General features: G+C 48.0%; 1 protein-coding gene across 1 annotated transcript; it reads left to right on the plus strand.

Annotated features, from left to right (window-relative positions):
- The first annotated feature begins 3,057 nt into the window (after positions 1-3,057).
- On the plus strand, positions 3,058-4,127 carry LOC145800135 (uncharacterized). The gene is made up of 4 exons (XM_082889777.1): positions 3,058-3,300; positions 3,383-3,481; positions 3,690-3,951; positions 4,069-4,127. The coding sequence occupies exons 1-4, from the start codon at positions 3,058-3,060 to the stop codon at positions 4,125-4,127; spliced, it is 663 nt and encodes a 220-aa protein (XP_082745903.1).
- Positions 4,128-20,372: the final 16,245 nt, after the last annotated feature.

The raw sequence follows: 20,372 nt of genomic DNA on the forward strand, positions 1-20,372 counted from the left end.
CCTCCAGCACATGTCCTTTCGCGTGCCGTTTTCCGTCACTTCACTAGCTTTGACGAGCGAGCACCTGGGGATCTGCTTCTCCGAGAGCCGGAGCATCACCTCTCTCATGAGGCCCGAGAGGTATTTACTTCGTTTTCTGCATTTTTCGTACATTTCGCACCTTTGCCATGCTTGAACACGCAGTTTAGCTTATGACATAGTACTTTGCTTGCATCCTGAACACGTAGTTTAAACATTCGAATTTCTGAACACTTGGCTCATTAATTAATTGCGAACACACAGTACACATTAGTTAAGAGGCGAACACACGGTTCAAACATTGATTTGTCGAACACACGGCCCGAATTCGAAAGTGAACACACAGCCCACACTGATTGAAAGTTGAACACGCAGCCCAAACTTTAATTTTCTGAACACGCAGCCCAGATTAGAATAGTGAACACGCAGCCCACACTGATTGAAAGTTGAACACGCAGCCCAAACTTAAATTTTCTGAACACGCAGCCCAGATTAAATAGTGAACACGCAGCCCACACTGATTGAAAGTTGAACACGCAGCCCAAACTTTAAATTTTCTGAACACGCAGCCCAGATTAGAATAGTGAACACGCAGCCCACACTGATCGAAAGTTGAACACGCAGCCCAAACTTTAAATTTTCTGAACACGCAGCCCAGATTAAATAGTGAACACGCAGCGCAAACTTTACATTTTCTGAACACGCAGCCCAGATTAGAATAGTGAACGCGCAGCCCACACTGATTGAAAGTTGAACACGCAGCCTAAACTTAAATTTTCTGAACACGCAGCCCAGATTAAATAGTGAACACGCAGCCCACACTGATCGAAAGTTGAACACGCAGCCCAAACTTTACATTTTCTGAACACGCAGCCCAGATTAGAATAGTGAACACGCAGCCCACACTGATTGAAAGTTGAACACGCAGCCCAAACTTAAATTTTCTGAACACACAGCCCAGATTAAATAGTGAACATGCAGCCCACACTGATCGAAAGTTGAACACGCAGCCCCGATTAGATAGTGAACACGCAGCCCACACTGATTGAAAGTTGAACACGCAGCCCAAACTTAAATTTTCTGAACACGCAGCCCAGATTAGAATAGTGAACACGTAGCCCACACTGATTGAAAGTTGAACACGCAACCCAAACTTAAATTTTCTGAACACGCAGCCCAGATTAGAATAGTGAACACGCAGCCCACACTGATTGAAAGTTGAACACGCAACCCAAACTTAAATTTTTTGAACACGCAGCCCAGATTAAATAGTGAACACGCAGCCCACACTGATTGAAAGTTGAACACGCAGCCCAAACTTTAAATTTTTTGAACACGCAGCCCAGATTAAATAGTGAACACGCAGCCCACACTGATTGAAAGTTGAACACGCAGCCCAAACTTTAAATTTTCTGAACACGCAGCCCAGATTAGAATAGTGAACACGCAGCCCACACTGATCGAAAGTTGAACACGCAGCCTAAACTTTAAATTTTCTGAACACGCAGCCCAGATTAGAAATTGCACGTAGCTTATTTCACTTCATCGGTACACAACCCATTTCATTTCATCGGCACACAGCCCATTTCATCTCATTGGCACACAGCCCATTTCATCTCATTGGCATATGTATTCATTCTGAATGCAGGTTGGTTCTCGCAGCGTACGGGGATATGGTTCTACCGCCGCGCGGGACTGGTACGCTGAGCTCCCGGAGGGTGTCTGAGACTTAGTAGACTTGGCAGGGTTCGGGCCCTTCTGCGTCGGGTTGTCACGTTGTTCCGCCAGGAGGACTCTGATGGCAGCCTTGGTAGAGAGATGGTGGGACACCACCAACTCCTTTCATTTCTCTGCCACTGGAGACATGACCATGACGCCTCTAGACTTTGCTGTGCTGACCGGCCTGGACATAGGAGGCTGGCCCATCCCCTATGACGAGGACATGGGCGAGTGGGAGGCCGCTTGGATGTATCTATTGGGGGCTCGCCCGCCTGTTGACAGGGTTTCTGGGAGAGTCCGATACACTTGGTTCTCTTCCCACTTCCGGCGGGCGGAGATGGTGCCCGAGACTCCTGAGGAGACGGAGCAGTACGCCCATGGTTTCCTTATGTTCCTCTTCGGGACTACCCTGTTCGCCGATAGAGGGAACACAGTCGGGCTATACCTGCTGAGCTCTCTGGTTGACCTATCACAGGTCTATCGATATGACTGGGGTGGCGCCGGCCTGGCTACCCTTTACTTTTATATGAGCGCGACCTCCCGCGGGCGGGGCGATTTACTTGGCGGCTACTGGAGAGCCTGGGAGGTACTTTTCTGTCCCCTTGATTTACATTTCTGCTTTTCATTACTTGTACATTGCACACACAGCGCACTTTTACAGTCTGTATTTTACTCTCAGCATTTCGTACTTACATTCTGCACTGCTTTTCTCAGCTATGGGTCTATGTATACTTCCCAGCATTAGCCCCAGAGTTGGAGGTGGCAGGGCTTCCCATGACCCCATACTCACTAGTGTTCGAGGGCCCGCACCGGCCGAGACCCCGAGAGACCCTCATTTACCTGCGACAGTACTTCGACACTGTGCGACATTCGGAGGTACTTCAGAACTTTCAGTTCCTTTCATTTTCATCTTTGATTTGCTCTGTATATTCCCGATTTCTGATTGGTTTATGCATTTATCATCCACAGATCTCATGGCAGCCTTGGGCGCCCCTGGGTGATGGTCTACGACTTCAGTATACCGGAGGGTCGGACATCTCCTAGTATAGGGTCCTGCTCGAAGGGCCGGTTGGCAGGGCATGGTTCCTGGGGGAACGCTTTCTGCGTCAGGTATGGGGGTATCTTTCTCAGGATCCTCCCGCAGTCCCCCCAGTCAGTATGCGGACTGCTGATAGGCTCTCTTACTCGGAGGTAGTCGGCGCTATGCTGGGTAGCGATGCTTTACTATATCTCGAGGAGGGGGACTATGCCACTTACCGTCACATATATTTGATGCCTCCATTGACGGGAGCTCGTACCCCGATGACGAGGCCTGCCAGTATGTCATCCTCGGGCCAGCCCCGGGCTCGCGCTGCAAACGCCCCTTCTACTAGTAGGGCTGGTACATCTAGAAGTGGGGGTAGACCGGTTCCTCCGATTCCGTCGACTTATCCTCATCCTGGATGGCCAGATATGCCGACTGAGTTGATGGCGTGGCAGTATGGGGCTATCTCTCCGACCCCGATCCCGCTAGAGCCTCCGATGCCCAGTGATCGATACGCCATTGATCCTGACTCACCGCTGGTATGCTCCACTGTTTTTCATTCATCATTCAGATGTTTAGACATTCTTTTGTTCACTGATGATTATGAACTCATATTTGCAGCCACCGCGAGGGTACATGGAGGAGGTGGTTGGACTGGTGGCCACACTCGAGGGCATGGTCCTGCGTAGGGAGGCACAGTTGTCTGTCGCGGGCATTCAGGTACCCTTCAGTTTTCTGGCATTTATCATACTTCTGATGACATGCTGATTTCTACTGCATCGATAGACTACTTGTGTAGAGCACATCTGACACACACCCCACTTGGACACTGCATTTACATGCACCCACTTCACGTAGCCTTTGCTTGTATCTGCATCTGATATATATATTTGGACTGATGTATTTGAATTGAACTTTTTGTTTTCAGATGCCTTCATGGTCCGGTCAGCCGCAGGCCAGGCCACTTGGGCCTCCTTGGGGAGCTGGGCCATCTGGGCCTTTTCAGGGAGTTGGGTCACCCGGGCCTTTTCAGGGGGCGGGGCCATCCCGGCCTTTCCGAGGAGCCGGGCCATCTAGACCTTTTCGAGGAGCTCGAGGAGGGCCTGTCCGTAGACGCAGGGCTCACGTTGTAGAGGCGGAGCCTGATGAGGAGGAGGAGGATGCTGAGGAGGAGGAGCAGGCTACCGACCGTCAGTCAGAGACATCTGCTGAGGAGGGGGGCTCCGGTCTTGGTTCGGGGAACAGAGGTGAGGCTGAGGGGGATCCTGAGGATGACAGCTCTGACCCAGATGATGATGATGGTGCAGAGGTTGTCCCGCAGAAGCGGATGAGGAGTGGTTCTCATTCCCGTTCCCGAGGACATTGATGCTGCTGTTTCCTGCTTTATTTTTCTTTTTGCTAGTAGTTTGTAGCACTTTGCACATTGTTAGGTAGTTTTATTTTTCGTAAAACTTGTACCTTTGTTCGTTGTAAAGCATGATGGAATGAAATAGCTTTTGAAAAGGTGTTTGTACTTTAAACTTTTAGCATCGTATCGCATCATTTTATTTCGCACAAAAAATGAAATTGAATGGGAATGTGCATTGTGTAATCACCAAGTCAGGTAGTGAACCGACGCAACAAACTAAGCAACTCAACCTACTAAGATATAACAGAACCTTAGGAAGTTTACAACTCGATAAGCAAAATGCAACAACATTGACAACGCAAATAAACAAGACTTTAAACAAAGATTGTTTAAACAGAGAACAATGGCTCGAAAACACGAAACACGTCCGCTCGACAAACAACTCGATAAGCAAAACAACAACTCGATAAACAAAACAACAACTCGATAAACAAAACTCAGCAATAACAGAGTGTACTTCGGACGATCTGGGCACCGGAACGCATCCGAAACAGAGGGAGATGAAGGCCTTTGACTCTCCCGTTGCATGGAAATGCTTGAAACTTTCCCTCGAAGAGTAAAACAGGGCCAAGGAGATACACTGCAGCATTGCCGGCCACCTTTGGGAGCCGGCCGGCCAATTTTGTGGAGAGAGACAGCTGGCCGGCCAGTTTTGTAAAAAGTAAATGGCTGGCCAGCCAGAAAAGGTGGCCGGCCGGCCACTTATTCCTGCAGCCACCTGGTTTTTGACACGTGTCCCCGTGAATAGTGTTTTTCCCTCTATAAAAGCCTCAACTTCGGGAACATTCATTTCATCTTAGTTTTAGACAAAGATGGAGGCGTTTCTCGCGGAAAATCTCACATCTTGGATCTCTTCTCTAGATGGTTCGGAAAAGTTGAACTTCCGGGGTTTCGGCTTGAATGCACTATTCACGCTGAGCCGTACTCCGCTACAGCTCCCTTTTCTTTATGCCGCGGCAAGGTTCTGGAACCCAGTGACGCACGTTTTTAGCTTCGGTGGCCAAGAGGTATGTCCTACTTTCGAAGATTTTCAGGTTTTGATGGAGTCTGAATGCTCTGAAGTGATCTTGCCCCAGCCCCGTTTTGGCCACGCCCAGGCTTTAGGGCGGATGTGTGGGCTCACGGCGCATGATGCTCGATCTCTGATCTGCAGTGGGGAACTGGACATCCTTGGCTTGGTCCATCGTTTTTCCGACGCTGGTGACCGCAGCAACCATTATTGGCAGGGTTTCCGGCAACACGCCCTCTGCTTATGTTTGTTGTCTCACTTTCTGCTTTCCTCGGGCTTCGGCGGGGCTAGCATTCGCCTGATTGAAGTCGCCCAAGGCTTGAGAGAAGGAAAGAGCTGTATTGCCATGACCTTGGCCGAGACACTGATGGGCTTAGATTCTGTCTATCGCCGGGAGGCGACTAGGTTTGCTGGGAGTCCACTGCTGCTGCAGGTAATGTTTCCCACCCAACCTTACATATATATTTGCTCACATCACTCGACCCTCAGGCTCGATTTTTCTCACAAAACCCCTGTCTTACTTTTCTCTCATCGTACATCTCTCGGTTATTTATTCTCTCATTTTCCATCCCTCCCCTAGGTATGGTTAATGGATAAGTTGCAGGTTGTGGACTCTTGCCCGGCCTATTCAGCTCGAGGCTACTTCTTTCGGCAGTGCCTAGTCAATGCTCTTGACGAAAGGTGGTGGTTCGATTGGATGTGCAATTTGTCCGCAGACGGCATTGCTTGGCGTTGTCCTTGGCTCAACCTCCCGGCAATGAGCTATAGTATGTCTCGGCTGATTGGGATCCAATTGATTGGTCTAACCCACTGCGTATTCTATTTTCCGTTCCGGTTCCTGCGTCAGTTTGGTCATGATCAGACCTGCCCACCGGAGGGGATTGAGTACCCAGCCGCTTTCCCGGTCCGGGGTGCACAGCTTGCCCGATATGCCACAGCATGGAGGACTAGAGAGCTCCTGGCCCCTGCTTCTACTTTTAGTTGCACTTTATCCGATGAGTGCTTGGATTGGCTTAATGAGGAGGCACAGGTTGGGCCTAGCTTGGCTTCAGATGCTTCGTCCAGCTCTGGGAGGGGACGCAGAGATACTTGATTCAACTATGCCCCAAATTTATTGCTTATTTAGCATTTTCAAGTTTTCTTTATGAATGTACTAAAAAAAGCAACCTCGATTGTAATGCAAGAGCAGGAGAACTCAGTTTTGAAATCAATGAAATTGAAAGTTGTGGTACTGAAAATTTTCCGCTTTTGGTCCAAAAATGGTCTTAGTTGTAAAAAGATTAATTTGAACAAAGTCGACTTTTATCAAAAACTTTTCAAAGCTATTTTCGATGTGGATCAGAATTGGACGCGCCGAAGATCTGTCACTGAGATGCACAACCCCAGATCCCCGCAACTGGAAAGTTGCCCCTAGTCTGAAGAACAATGCGGCACTTCATGGCAACGGAAATTTGCCCCTTGTCTGAGTAACTTTGCACCGTCGCGGCAACGGAAAGTTGCCCCTAGTTTGAACAGCACTGTACCGGAGATCGCGATAAATGCTGATGGATAAAGATGACTGAGATGATCGAAATGGACAGAGTTGATCGGGGAAAAGTTTATGGCTGAACTTCAAGGTGAAGTTGCCTACGTATCCCAAAGATGGGAATCAAGCCTTACGTAGTTTAGGCTGAGGTTCACTCGAGTATTTTCACTCTCCTTTTGCGCTCTAACTTTTGCCAAGGCCGCCCTTTGCGGGTTTTCAACCTTGCGAGCTCAGTTTTTATATTTTCTAATTTTTTGTGCCCTGACTTTTGCCTAGGTCGCCCTTTCGGGTTTTCGGCCTAGCGAGCCTCTCAAGGGTAATATTTCTTCAACTTGTCCATATTGATCGGTTGTGAGAACTCCAAGCCATCTAGATCCATCAGAACCACAGCCCCACCTGACCAGATAGCTTTGATGATGTAAGGACCAGTCCAATTGGGCTTGAACTTGCCCCTTGGGTCGTGGATGGGAGCTCGGTTGTCTTTGAGCACCAAATCTCCTTCTTTCAGATTCCTGGACTTAACCTTCTTGTTGAAAGCCCGGGCAATTCTGCGTTGATAGCCTTGGATGTGGTACAGTGCTTTCAGTCTTCTTTCATCAAAGAGCATGAGTTCTTCGAATCTGCTTTGCTGCCAATCTGCTTCGGCTATCTGGCATTCAGCCAATACTCGTAACGACGGAACCTCAATCTCGATGGGTAGAACAGCCTCCATTCCATAGACCAATGAATATGGAGTCGCCCCAGTAGAAGTCCTGATTGAAGTCCTGTAGCCCCACAGAGCAAATGGCAGCTTGTCTGGCCAATCCCGATAGGTTTCCACCATCTTCTGCAGTATATGCTTGATATTCTTGTTGGCGGCCTCAACCGCTCCGTTGGTTTGCGGCCGGTATGTAGATGACTTATGGAAAGCCACATTGTATTTCTCCAACAAGTCTATCACTTCTTTCTTGAAGTGGGAACCATTATCTGAAATTATCTCGTTTGGCACCCCGTAGCGACAGATGATGTTGTTTCTGATGAACTTTGCGACGTGCGACGCCTTCAACACCGCGTATGATTGGGCCTCGACCCACTTTGTGAAATAATCTATCGCTGCCAGGATAAACTCATGCCCGTTTGACCCCTTCGGGGTAACAGCTCCAATCACATCAATTCCCCAGACTGAAAAAGGCCATGGCGAAGTCATGTTGTACAGTTTTGACGGCGGGATGTTCATGCGGTTTGCATGAATTTGACACTTGTGGCATCGCCGAACAAAACTAATACAATCCTCCTCCATGGTTGACCAGTAGTAGCCCTGTCTGAGGATCTTTCTGGCCAGCATTACTCCATTCATGTGTGCACCGCACTCTTCCCCATGGATGGCCTCCATCAGGCGTTTCGACTCTTCAGCTTCTACACAGAGCTTATGCATTCCCAGATGACCCCTTTTGTACAGCTTACCCCCGCAGATAATGAACTGAGCAGCCATTCTTCTGATGGCCCTCTTATCCTTGGCATTTGCCCCTAGTGGATAGGTCTCCTTTTCCAAGAAGTTCCAGATGTCGTAATACCAGGGGTTGCCGTCTTGAACCTCATCTATGGTGGAAATCGACTCGTATGCTGGCGCAAACTTTTGATCAATAATGACTGGACGCATCCGGACTCCGGACGGGATGTCTATCATGGAAGATAGAGTTGCTAGTGAATCTGCAAACCTGTTGTTCTCTCTTACGAGGTGGGTGAAATTTAGCTTCTCAAACCGAGGAATTAACAAATCCAAGGTTTGGTGGTAGATTATCATCCTTTCCTCCTTGACTTTCCAATCTCCTTTTGCTTGAGACACAACAAGGTTTGAGTCCCCAATGACGTCCAACCGTCTTGCCCCTAGTTCTAGGGCTGCTTCCAGGCCAGCAATACATGCCTCATACTCTGCCTCATTGTTCGAGACTTTGAACTGGAGTTTGAATGCTAAAGGGATACGGGAATCGTCAGGTGCTATCAGCAACACCCCTATCCCATACCCATATTGGTTTGACGCTCCATCAAAGTACATCGTCCAAGTTTCATCTTCGACGTGCAGAATGGCTTCATCTGGGAATAGATACTCAACCGCTTCATCCCCCTCAACCGGGTGGTCGGCAAGGAACTCCGCTACCGCTCTCCCTTTTACCGACTTGCGCGTTACATACTTCAAATCAAATTCGGAGAGCAACAGCAACCAACGAGCTAGCCTACCCGTAAGTGCTGGTTTCTCGAAAAGATATTTGATGGGATCCAAACGCGAAACCAACATTACAGAGTGAGCTAACAGGTAGTGCCGCAGCTTCCTGGTAGCCCATACCAAGGCCAAACAAGCCTTTTCCAGCGGTGTATAGCGGGTCTCGTAATCCAGCATCTTTTTGCTCAGATAGTAGATGGCTCTTTCCACTTTGTCTCCTGACTCCTGCGCGAGCATGCAGCCCATGGTAGTCTCAGTTACCGAAAGATACAATATCAACGGTCTCCCCGGCTCTGGTGGTGACAACACGGGTGGGTTCTGTAGATACTCTTTGATCTGCTCAAAAGCTGCTTGACATCGGCTGTCCCATTGGAATTTCTTTCCTTTCTTCAGGAGACCAAAAAGTGGTTCACAAGTCAAGGTTAATTTAGAAATAAACCGTCTTATGAATTGCACTTTACCCAGAAAGCCTCGCACCTCCTTTTCAGTCCTTGGTGGTGGCATTTCCAAGATGGCCTTGATTTTGGAAGGGTCGACCTCGATGCCCCTTTGTGTAATCAGAAACCCTAGCATCTTTCCTGCTGTAACACCAAACGTGCATTTCTGGGGATTCAGTCGCAGCCGAAACTCTTTGATCCTTTGAAAGAATTTTTGTAAGGCGGTGTAGTGGCCCTCTCTCTCTTTGGACTTGACAATCATATCGTCCACATACACCTCGACCTCTTTATGGATCATATCATGCAATATTGTAGTTGCTGCCCGTTGATACGTAGCTCCAGCATTTTTCAACCCGAATGGCATCACTCTATAACAATATGTACCCCACGGGGTAGTGAACGCAGTCTTCTCCCGGTCTTCGGGTGCCATTACTATCTGATTATAGCCTGAGAAACCATCCATAAACGACAGCAAAGCGTGTCCTGCCGTGAAATCCACCAACTCATCAATGTGTGGCAAGGGAAAGTCGTCCTTCGGACTGGCCCTGTTCAAATCTCTGAAGTCTACACAGACCCGAATTCTGCCATCCTTCTTTGGCACCGGAACAATGTTGGCCAACCAAGTTGGGTATTCAGATACCAGCAGGAACCCTGCGTCAATTTGCTTGGTGACCTCTTCCTTAATTTTGAGGGCCCAGTCCGGGTGAATCCTTCTGAGTTTCTGTTTGACAGGGCGGGCCTCGGGATCAAGAGGGATCCGGTGCTGTACAATCTCAGGATCGATTCCAGGCATGTCTTCGTAGGACCACGCGAAAACATCTTTGAAATCTTTTAATAAAGCGACTAGGCGCTCGCGCTCCTCTGAAGACAACGTGGACCCGATCTGGACCAGCCGCGGGTCCTTCTCAGTACCAACATTCACAGTAGTGATTTCATCCATTAAAGGTTTAACAAATCTTTCCTGCTCTTGATCAATTAACCGTTGCAAAACTGGGGGAATCTCTCCCTCATTGTTTTCATCAAAATTTTGAAAATCCTGATTTAAGCAATAAATCAAAGGCACAGAAAAATACTCAGAAACCACATCCACATCATTCTCATTAAATATTTCCAAGCCGTCAGATTCCTCTGTTACAACAGACTCAAAAGAAAATAAAAATGACGACCTAGACAGGACTGTGGTATCCGGGTTATCACCCCCAGGAATACCGGACTCAGACTCAGTCGAGCTGGTATCTGATTCTGACGCACAAGATTCGGTAGAATCAGATTCCGGCTCACTACCTGACCCGGAGCTGCTAGATAAAAAGCCTTCTTCATATTGCCAGATGAGAGAAGGTGCGATAGATGCATCCAAGATCGGCGCTGGAAAGCCTGCAGCTATTTCATCTCCAATCATAGAAACCGAAGAGTTATCCCCCAAGCACTCTTGGCCGATCGGAGGATCTGATAGTAGACACGCCAGTGCTACCCCCATTTCAAGCTCTATGCTCTCAGGATCCACTGCTTCACACTACTCAACCTCAGTTGGTGGGTCTGTCTGCGCTTCGGCAACGTCATCCCCAGATAATTGTATGTCGAAGAAGATTTCAAAACCAGGCACGCGCTTCCCCTCCGCGTTTAGCCATGGCTCCGGGAAGCCGCAGAATGGAAAATCTTCCCCCTCCCGGACGAAGCGTCCGTTTAGGGTACCCCAGATGGGCCTATGCATTAACTCAAATGGCTTCCCGGCCTTCTTTGCCCTGGCTCTTCCGGCCATTTCTTTTCCTTTCCTTACCCAGTCCTCTTTGGTGGGCAGATAACCCAGTCCAAAGGCGTGAGGGTTGTGTGGCACTTCGGCCAACACTGAGACGCCCTTCCGGCCGCTTCTCCCTAATCCCATCCCGGGAGTGTGTTTTAGCTTGTTCATGAGGTAGATAGATTGAGCACTAACGTACATACCCTCATTCACAGCCATGACATTCTGCACAATTCGGGCCTCCGCCAAAGTGAACCCCGATAAAAACACATCCTCCGTGCCGTGCTCGATCTCCAAGACAGGTGTGGACACTTCCGGCGGCGGGTGGATTGATGAATTCCCAAAAACGATCGCTACCCCTTTCCCGTGGGGGTATTTTAGCATCTGATGTAGAGTGGAAGAGACTGCTTTGACCTGGTGCAACCACGGTCGCCCCAAAAGTAGGTTAAAGGTTGCGAGAACGTCCAAGATATGAAATTCGATACTGTGTTGTCCTGGACCAACCTTGGTTTGAATTTTAACAGTCCCCATCACTTCTCTGCTGGTATTGTCGTATGCTCTGATCACTTGGGTAGTTGGGACGAAGTCCACGGGCTTTAACCCGATTGCATATGCCGTTCTGGTCGGGCAGACATTAATCGCAGACCCGGTATCAACAAGTACCACCGGTATCCACTTATCTCTACACTCCACAGAAATATAGAGAGGTTTGTTATGACTTGTGCCCTCAGGCGGTAGTTCCTTGTCCGAAAAGGTTAATGCCGGGGAACCTCCTCCCGAAAAAACCAGCCCAACCAGCTGTTCAGGCGTGGTGTCTATGGAGAGTTTGGACTTGTCCATGGCAGATAGGACAGCTTCTCTATGTACTCGTGATGCCATTAGCAGTCCCCAGATGGAGATATCTGCTTGTATCTTCTTTAATTGTTTCAGCACAGCTTCCTCTTCAATCTGCTTCTCCTTCTGCTTCTCCGCTTCTCTATCCTTCCCGGATGCCTCGGGTTGGTCTAGATATGGGGGTTTAAAGTACCGCCCACTTCTCGTCATATGGTCAACCTCATCGAGGTACCAAGTGTCATCCGGTTGATTATTTCCCCAGTCTTCATCCGTGTGGGCAAGACATAAGTCATCGTCTTCCCACCACATTCCATCGGCAGCCAACAGACACCTGTCTGGCTCCGGTTTAGTTGCACTTGCAGTACTCTCTGTCCACTTGCTCGCAGCATTCTCCATCTTCGTGCACACAGCACTTTCAGTCCCCTCAGGGCCTTTAGCTTTCCTAATTCTCTCAGCCTCCTCAAACTTTTCTCGTTCCAGCTTCATCAGTACAGCTGTTTGTTCAACAATTCCCGTATCCATAATGCCCATGTCTCGAGCGGAATTCTTAGCACCGGCGCTCTCCGGCGATACAACTTGACTTTCGGCCATTCCGGCCACAACTGATACTTCTGCCCCTGCCGGGCTCTGTTCTGGTTGGGCTTCCCCCACTGCATCTGGTTGATCCTCGAGCCATCCAGTGGCCTCCGCTGATCCCTCATAATCGTACCAGTTGATTGACGCATCCCCTGGTTCCTGGTCATCGAAAAATTGCAAGTTGGCAAAGTCCTCCTCTACGGCTGTCAGATCATCTGCCCATAGCCCAGATCCATCCCCTCGGATCATGCATAGCTCTCCTGTCTCTGGCAATTCTATACCTAGCCCAATTCGGCTCGTTGATAGGATATACTCGCTTGGATCATAGGCTCCCCCAGCAAAACTCTGTCCAGTCCCAGATTCAACAATCTCATTCTCTCTCAAAATCTGCCCTGCCCCGTCTTCGACGGTCACCACCATCGGTTCTGGTTGGGTTTTGGAGATGTCCACCATACACAAGAAATCAGTGCAGTCGGGGAGGAGCACCTCCGGCTTGGGTAGGTGGGTGGGTGTAATATAGATGCTAGGATCATAAGATGCGACCCCAGTCTGGATAAAATTGATTCTATTGGGAGGAGGAGCTTGGTTATGTGGTGGGAGAGGGTTGGTTGTGACATTGGGTTTATCAGGAGGCGCGATCACCTGTTTGTCAATAAGATCCTGGATCTCATGACGCAATCTGTAACAACGGTCGGTATCGTGACCGTGTTGTTGGTGATACGCGCAGTACTTTGACGGGTCATAAGAGGGGGGGAGTGGACTCGGTAGTGGCTTGGGCTCCAGGGGTTTTAAATGCTTTTTCCTAATCAATATTCCTAGAACTTTGGTCAGGGGCATATATAGTGGGGTAAAGGTTCTTTGGCCTCGCGGTTGGAATCTGTTGGTTTGTGTGTTGCTTCCGGACGCGCCGGAGAAGGCTGTGGCAGCCATGGGCCTTGGAGGGGGAGGGGGAGTGGTGGTGACCATACTGACTTCCGAGGCTCTCGTATTTGCAGCGCCACTCGGGCCCGCATTGTTATTACGGTTGAAAGTCCTCCTCGGTTGTTCTCTGTCGTGGTCAAACAGACCTTGTTTCATTGCGTCTTCGATTTGCACCCCCATCTCATGTAAATCTGCGAAAGTAGGAAAGGGGACTACAATCATTCTCTGCATCAACTTTGGGTGGAGATTGCGCACAATCATCCGGATTTGATCTTTGTCCGTGGGCCTTAAAGTCATCATCGACGCCTTTGCCCTCCATCGGATCACAAAGTCTGAGAAAGTTTCCTTGGGCTCTTGCCTTGTCGTTTCGAGATCACGAGTTGTAATCTCGATCTGAGTGTTGTACGAATATTGCGTGACAAAGGCTTCAGCTATTTTATCCCAATTCTTCTTCACTTCATCTTGTAACTTTGCGTACCAGTGGGCGGCCACACCCGACAGGGTTCGACCGAATAGTGAAAGCTTCTGTGGTCGTGTTAGGCCCATTGGCCGCAAGATGTCTGCAAACAGTCGGAGATGGACCATGGGGTCGTCGGTCCCGTCAAAGCGGTCGATTTGTGGCATTTTGAACCTATCGGGGAGTGTTACGGCCTCCTCGGTATATCTGTCTTCGATATCCGGCATAGCCTTGACCCCTTGGGACTTCTTGAAGAGCTTCTCCAGTTTGCTCAATTTCAGAGCTGTATGATCAACCTCGACCTCGAAGGGAGAGTCCGGGTGATTGGGTGTATGGACCTTGGACAATTGTGGCGGAAGCAGGGGCGGAGCTGGCCCCGTTGGAAGATTCGTGTCCTCTTGCAGGTTCTGGATAGTCGGCACAGTATTCTGGGTGTTTGGAGGAGCGTTCTGAACAATAGGTGTCTGCTCAGGTAATGGAGCCCTCGCCGGAGGAGGAATTTGTTGTGAAGCAGACGCTGTATTCTGTTGTTGCAGTCTGGTAATCAGCTCAGCCTGCTGGGTCATAATCTCAGCTTGTTGCTTAGCGAGTTCATCCCGGCGAACGGCATCCTGTTGCATGGCCCGCATGGTTTCTTGCATTTGGCGCATCATCTCCTCAACTCCTGTTGGTGCCGTCATACTGTTTCGATTTGTCTGAACTACTGGCAGATCTGTCTCAATGGGGATCTCAATCCGACTGTCCACTGATGGGGGAAACCACTGTTCTGGTGATCTCTGTTCAGATACACTGCGCTTTTTCTGCTTTCTTCTAGTAATAGGGGGTAGAGAATGGAACACTGGCTGTCCGTCGATTAGATCCTCAGATCGATGGAGTCGACGATCTCGCGTCCAAAGTGCTTGGGGAATGTCTGCTGGGTTGGAAGCAATTGTGCTAAAACTGACCTAGCAAAAGATAAATAAAGCGAAAAGGAAATAAATAAACAGATAAACGGACAACATAACAGCTTAAAATAAAATGCATGACACACAGCCGGGCATAATCAACACACAGTCAATAAGCTGAATACACACTGTCCTCAAACACTGATTATTATCCCTGTATCACTGTCCCCTAAAACAGAATCTGATATCCGCAGATAACTAATTCTCAAATACTGGCTGATGCCCGCAGGCCTGATACCCGAACTCATGTACTGAACTGATGCCCGCAGGCCTGATACCGACAATACTGAACTGATGCCCGCAGGCCTGATACTGATGATACTGAACTGATGCCCGCAGGCCTGATGCCCAAATTCATATACTGATACATGCATTCCTGTAGAGACGCACTCTAAAGCACATAGCAGATAAGTGAGAGCCAAAACACCCCTACGTTGGGGTAGGGTTTCCCTGTCCTATTTTGTCAGGAACTAGGTTTTCACTTTGCACGCAGCGGTTTCAAACAACCTATAAATGGGTAAGCAACCTGTCCTAGTTTGGAATAGCCACTATGGATCCGAATATGCACTAGGTCGAATGGTCAAAGAGGGTGCCCTGGTAAAACCGGGGTTTGTGTTCCCATACTGGCAGAGCCCACAACCGGTCAGCCTTATGGTCATGCCTTGACAAGACAAGCCTCCGGCAAACCGTTCAGGAATAGTAGATGGCAAACACGGTGTCCTAGGCGCACCAATGCAAATGCAATGCAAAGAAACACACAAGTGTAGTCAAAAACAGATATCACGAGTTCGAGTCAAGTTCTCTAAATCCCCAGCGGAGTCGCCAGAAACTGTAACAAGCCCGCGGGGGGACCTCGCTACAGCTCGGACTCGACTTTGTTTGTCACGGTTCTAAGTCTGAACCAAAGAGTCCAAATCCGGCAAATCGTTTTTGAGAAAACAGATTTTTTTGAAAGAAGTGCCAAACATGGACTGCTTTGCCAGATACAGAGTCGCCACCTAAATATTTTATTTTGGAAAATTTAGGAAACCCTGACTCGGTGCCAAAAGGCCACGTGTCCGTCATCACCAAAGTTGCCTCGGCTCGGGAACTTGGGTACGATTGGGGAAGGTCACTTCGCGAGCACCCCCGCTCGCCCGGTCATAGACCGGCCTCTACTAACCATGATATCAATTTTTGAAAACTTTGTGTGTCCTTAAACCGGTTATTAGCCTAGGTTACTATGTGATGCGCACAGCATACAAGTATAGACCGCGTCGCTTAAATTGGAACGAAACATTTCATGTTTGTTTTTGAAAGATGGTTTGCTACCCGCAGGTAGGCTTGAAACATTTGATGATTTATTCCAATTTAAGTAACCTAACCTTCACCCACAGGCATTCAGGCAGTTATATCAAATAAGCACATAGCCTCATGGTAAGCATGCTATCATGGCAGTCACTCACACGCATGCAAGGATGCTAAAGCATAAAACTCACCGGGTACTCCAAGCCAAAACAGAATTTACATTAGAAATCATGCATGATCCTAAGTATGCAGAGATGCCTAATGCAACACATGCAAAAATACAAACTATAGCAGGCTCGGCTGTTCTAAACATGGCATATGAAATGCTACAACTAACATGTATTCAATTTGGAATTGAAAGTACAATGCAGTTAGTATGATGCGCCGAGCCCGGTGCATGCAAAACAGATGAATGAATGCAAACATGCTATCATACTGTATGCTAATTGAAATATGCCCTAATCTAACCATCATAAGCGGATAAATAAAAGGGAGAAAGATGTGGGGTTGGAAGACATACATCACACTCACGCACACTTATTACAGTTGTGCCCTCGCACAGAGGGTCCGAATAAATAATACAGTCCCGAATGAAAGAATATTACAGTCCAAATATTACAGTCCGAATAATATACAAATTCCTAATTAATTAACTAATTAACTAAGAAAGCTTAATAAAACTGGCATGCAAGCCAGGGGCTGCCTTGCTTCTGATGGATGATGCATGTCCGGGTTGCCTTCGCGGAAATCCACTAGGATGCCCCAATTAGCCTCTGTTTAGCAGTTATTCTTGGAAAGCATGCCAAGCTCCGAAAAGTTACCGATTCTTCATTTTGCCTTGAAGACTAAAGCTTTTGTTGCTTCTTGGACCAATTTGCAGCTCCTTTAGCCTTTGAGAAGCCCTCCTTGTTGCTGGAAATGAAGTGGTGGTGGTAGAGCTTGGTGGTGATGAAGAAAATAAGGTGTAGGACTTAAGGTTTTTTAGGAAAATGAGAAGGATGAAGGGAGATATGGATCTTGAGGCTTGAAGAACAATTTTTCTAACCCCTATATGTGATGCCACCAGGTGGTTATAAGGGCCAAAAAGGGGGTGTAAAGGTGGGGGAAAAGGAGGCCAACTTTCCCTCACAAAATATCCCCCGGATATTGATATTTTCTGGGGGATAAAGCTATACAGCTGTAAAGTGAACAGTGTGAAGATCTCGGCCGGCCAGTTATTTTGGTTGCAGGTGGCCGGCCGGCCACACCCCCTAGCCGGCCGGCTAGGGGTCAAAAGGGTCAAGCTGATTTAGTGGCCGGCCACCACATGATGGTGTCCTCCCATGTGTGTACATCACAAATATGTGGTTCAAAGTTCAAGAAAGTGGCTCAAGGGGGTTCAACATTAGCCCGGAAGGAGGGGTTCAAAAGGGTCAGGTGGAATTACTGGCCGGCCACCAACTTTTAGGATCCTCCCAAGTGTGTACATCACAAATATGTGGTTCAAAGTTCAAGAATGTGACCCCAAGGTGTTCAACATTAGCCCGGAAGGAGGGGTTCAAAAGGGTCAGGTGGAATTACTGGCCGACCACCAACTTTTAGGATCCTCCCAAGTGTGTACATCACAAATATGTGGTTCAAAGTTCAAGAATGTGACCCCAAGGTGTTCAACATTAGCCCGGAAGTGTGAAAAACGGGCGTCGGAGGGCGTCGGAGGATGTATAACTGGTTGCTGCAACAATTACTGGCCTCCCACCCTTCAGTGACCTCCCCGGTGATAAAACAGAGGTACCTGCCAAAAATGAACGAAAACCGTTGCAAAACGAATGTTCGGGGACCAAAACGCGCAGTTCGAGGTCCCGAAAATGGGCTGTTAAGCACCGAAAGTGGCATTCGGCCACGAAGTGGGTTTCTCAGACCCCAGTGTCCCTCAAAAGGGATTAAATAAGATGTATGCCAAAAATCAGAGCAAACGGAGATGGTTAGGCGGTCCCGAACCGAGGCACACGGCCAACGGTCCCGAAAAACCGGAAACCGGACTCCGAAATGGGCAAAATGGCCTATGGCCGCCAAATGTAGCCCACGGCCACTGAGAGATGGTCTACGGGACCTCTCCCTCCCCTCAGGAAAAGAAACAAAGAAAACCAAGCCTGGTTCGCAAACCGAGGCAAAGCACAAAAGAGGATTCGGAAGTCCGGAGGCAGGGCTCACAGCCGCAACTCTGAAGCTTCTGAACGAGCACATTATGCAACATCACCAAGCGCTCAATCGGTGACGTCTGAGTCTTAAGGTCGGTCAAAAATGGGGTGTCTACATCAGCTCACTTTGCGTGGCGGTATGCCCACTCGTGGCCTTTGAGCCCCCTCGTTGCTACGTCCCATCATTGGGGGACTTCGCTACTTCACCTCTTTTTGGAGACCTACTCCGACGTCTGGGCGACTGATGTCTCTCTCTTTCCTCTACTGTCACATTCCTTGTTTTTGAGCTTCGCCCCCTGTAGCGCGATGCATTTCAGCATCCAACTTTGCCAAACTCCTCCCTTCTCCTTTACTGTTGAAGAATAATCTCTAAGACATTTATGGCGCCGCTCACGACCACCGTCGACACTCAAGTTTCTGCTCGTTCTCAAATTATTGACTGCCCCTTTCGTTGTCTGTGCTAGATCTGTTCCACGACACTTGGGACCTCTTAAATACTAGATACCTCGTTAATTAATTACGAATGGAGCATTTCTAATGTGCCCCACAGCTAACCCCGTGCTTGTAGTCGGGATTGGAATAACATGTCCAAATGGGGCAAGGGCAAATATACGATTCTACTCGACATCTGATGTTATAACCAAATCACAATACATTGCCCCACTTGGCTAGACGAGCTTAGCATTGAGCCGTATATTTTATTTAGCAGATTATGTTACACGTTGCAATCCGTATTGTATTCGACTCTAGAACAACATCCAAATTGGCGTAAGCCATATGTTTTATTTTGGCTCTGGAACGACTTGTCCAAATGGGGCAAGGGCAAATATACGATTCTACTCGGTATCTGATATTATAGTCGAATCACGATATACTGCCCCACTTGGCCAGACGAGCTTAGTATCGAGCCGTATATTTCATTCGGTAGATTATGTTATAGCCAAATGTTGTAAGGGTAGATTTAATGCTGAATTATGCTATGTTGTCTTAGCCATTAATTTAAATTATTTAATGCCGAATTATGCTACATTGTTTTGGCTACTAATTTAAATTATTTAATGCCGAATTATGCTACATTGTTTTGGCCACTAATTTAAATTATTTAATGCCGAAGTATGCTACATTGTCTTAGCTATTAATTTAAATTATTTAATGTTGAATTATGCTACATTTTCTTGGCCATTAATTTAAATTATTTAATGCCAAATTATGCCGCATTGTCCTACTTAGCTATTAATTTAAATTAGCAAATACAGAAGAGAGACAAAAAGGCTATTTTCATTAATAAATTAAGTACAAACAACCGCCATTTTACACATGAAACTGCCCTATAAATGACTTCTAAACAAAATGAGCAAAAACCTATAAAAACTACATACAGAAGATACCTAACATAAAGCAAAATTACACTAGCACTATTTATTCTTCGGGGTCAGACTCTAATGACTCAACCTCCAGCTGCTCGTATGGAATTGGCTGCTCCAATGTCACATTAGCGGCCGCTAGGGCTTTAAGCCAGCCGTGTTTGAAGCCCCGGTTTTCAAACTTAGGTACCTCCTCCACATACTTCTCTAAGGTCGCGTTCTCTCTGGTATCAGACGCCATGAAAATCTCTGAGTCAGCGATTTCTTTCGCCTTCTTCGATTCTTCCAAATCGGCCTCTAGCTTCGCAATCGCCTCCTTGGCCAACTTGAGTACATCATCATTCGTGTTTGCCCTCTTCTCAGTGGCCACCTTGAGTAGATCAGGGCGTTTGGCCTTCTTTTCCTCAACATTGGCCCTTGTTCTCTCTTCTTCCGCTTTCCTCACCTCAGACTTGGCTTTAAGAGACGCCACCGCCAAGTCGGCTAACGCCTCTTTAGCCTTCCCTTTTTTAGTTTCAATCTTGGCTTTAAGTAAGCCGATTTGCTCGATGGCGTCATAGTGACAGTGGTCGATTTCTGTGACCCTGTCCACTGCCTGTAACAAAACATGGGTAAGGTAGTCGGCATACAAAAGAAATGAAGTATTAATTTTGCCAATTACGTACCAATATCACCGACTGAGCAGCTAGTGCTATCGAAACCACGTCTAATTCTGCACGGAACGCGGCCTTGTC

The sequence above is a fragment of the Camellia sinensis genome, chromosome 10 (assembly GCF_055761805.1).
Source record: "Camellia sinensis isolate YWXY chromosome 10, ASM5576180v1, whole genome shotgun sequence".
Lineage (NCBI taxonomy): Eukaryota > Viridiplantae > Streptophyta > Magnoliopsida > Ericales > Theaceae > Camellia > Camellia sinensis.

What these genes read in the sequence shown, in the direction of transcription:
- LOC145800135 (XM_082889777.1), top strand. Translation starts at nt 3,058, where the DNA reads ATGTCATCCTCGGGCCAGCCCCGGGCTCGCGCTGCAAACGCCCCTTCT. An exon ending in TGTCTGTCGCGGGCATTCAG is followed by an intron (nt 3,482 to 3,689) that starts GTACCCTTCAGT and finishes TTTTGTTTTCAG; the next exon opens with ATGCCTTCATGGTCCGGTCA. An exon ending in GGAGGAGCAGGCTACCGACC is followed by an intron (nt 3,952 to 4,068) that starts GTCAGTCAGAGA and finishes ATGATGGTGCAG; the next exon opens with AGGTTGTCCCGCAGAAGCGG.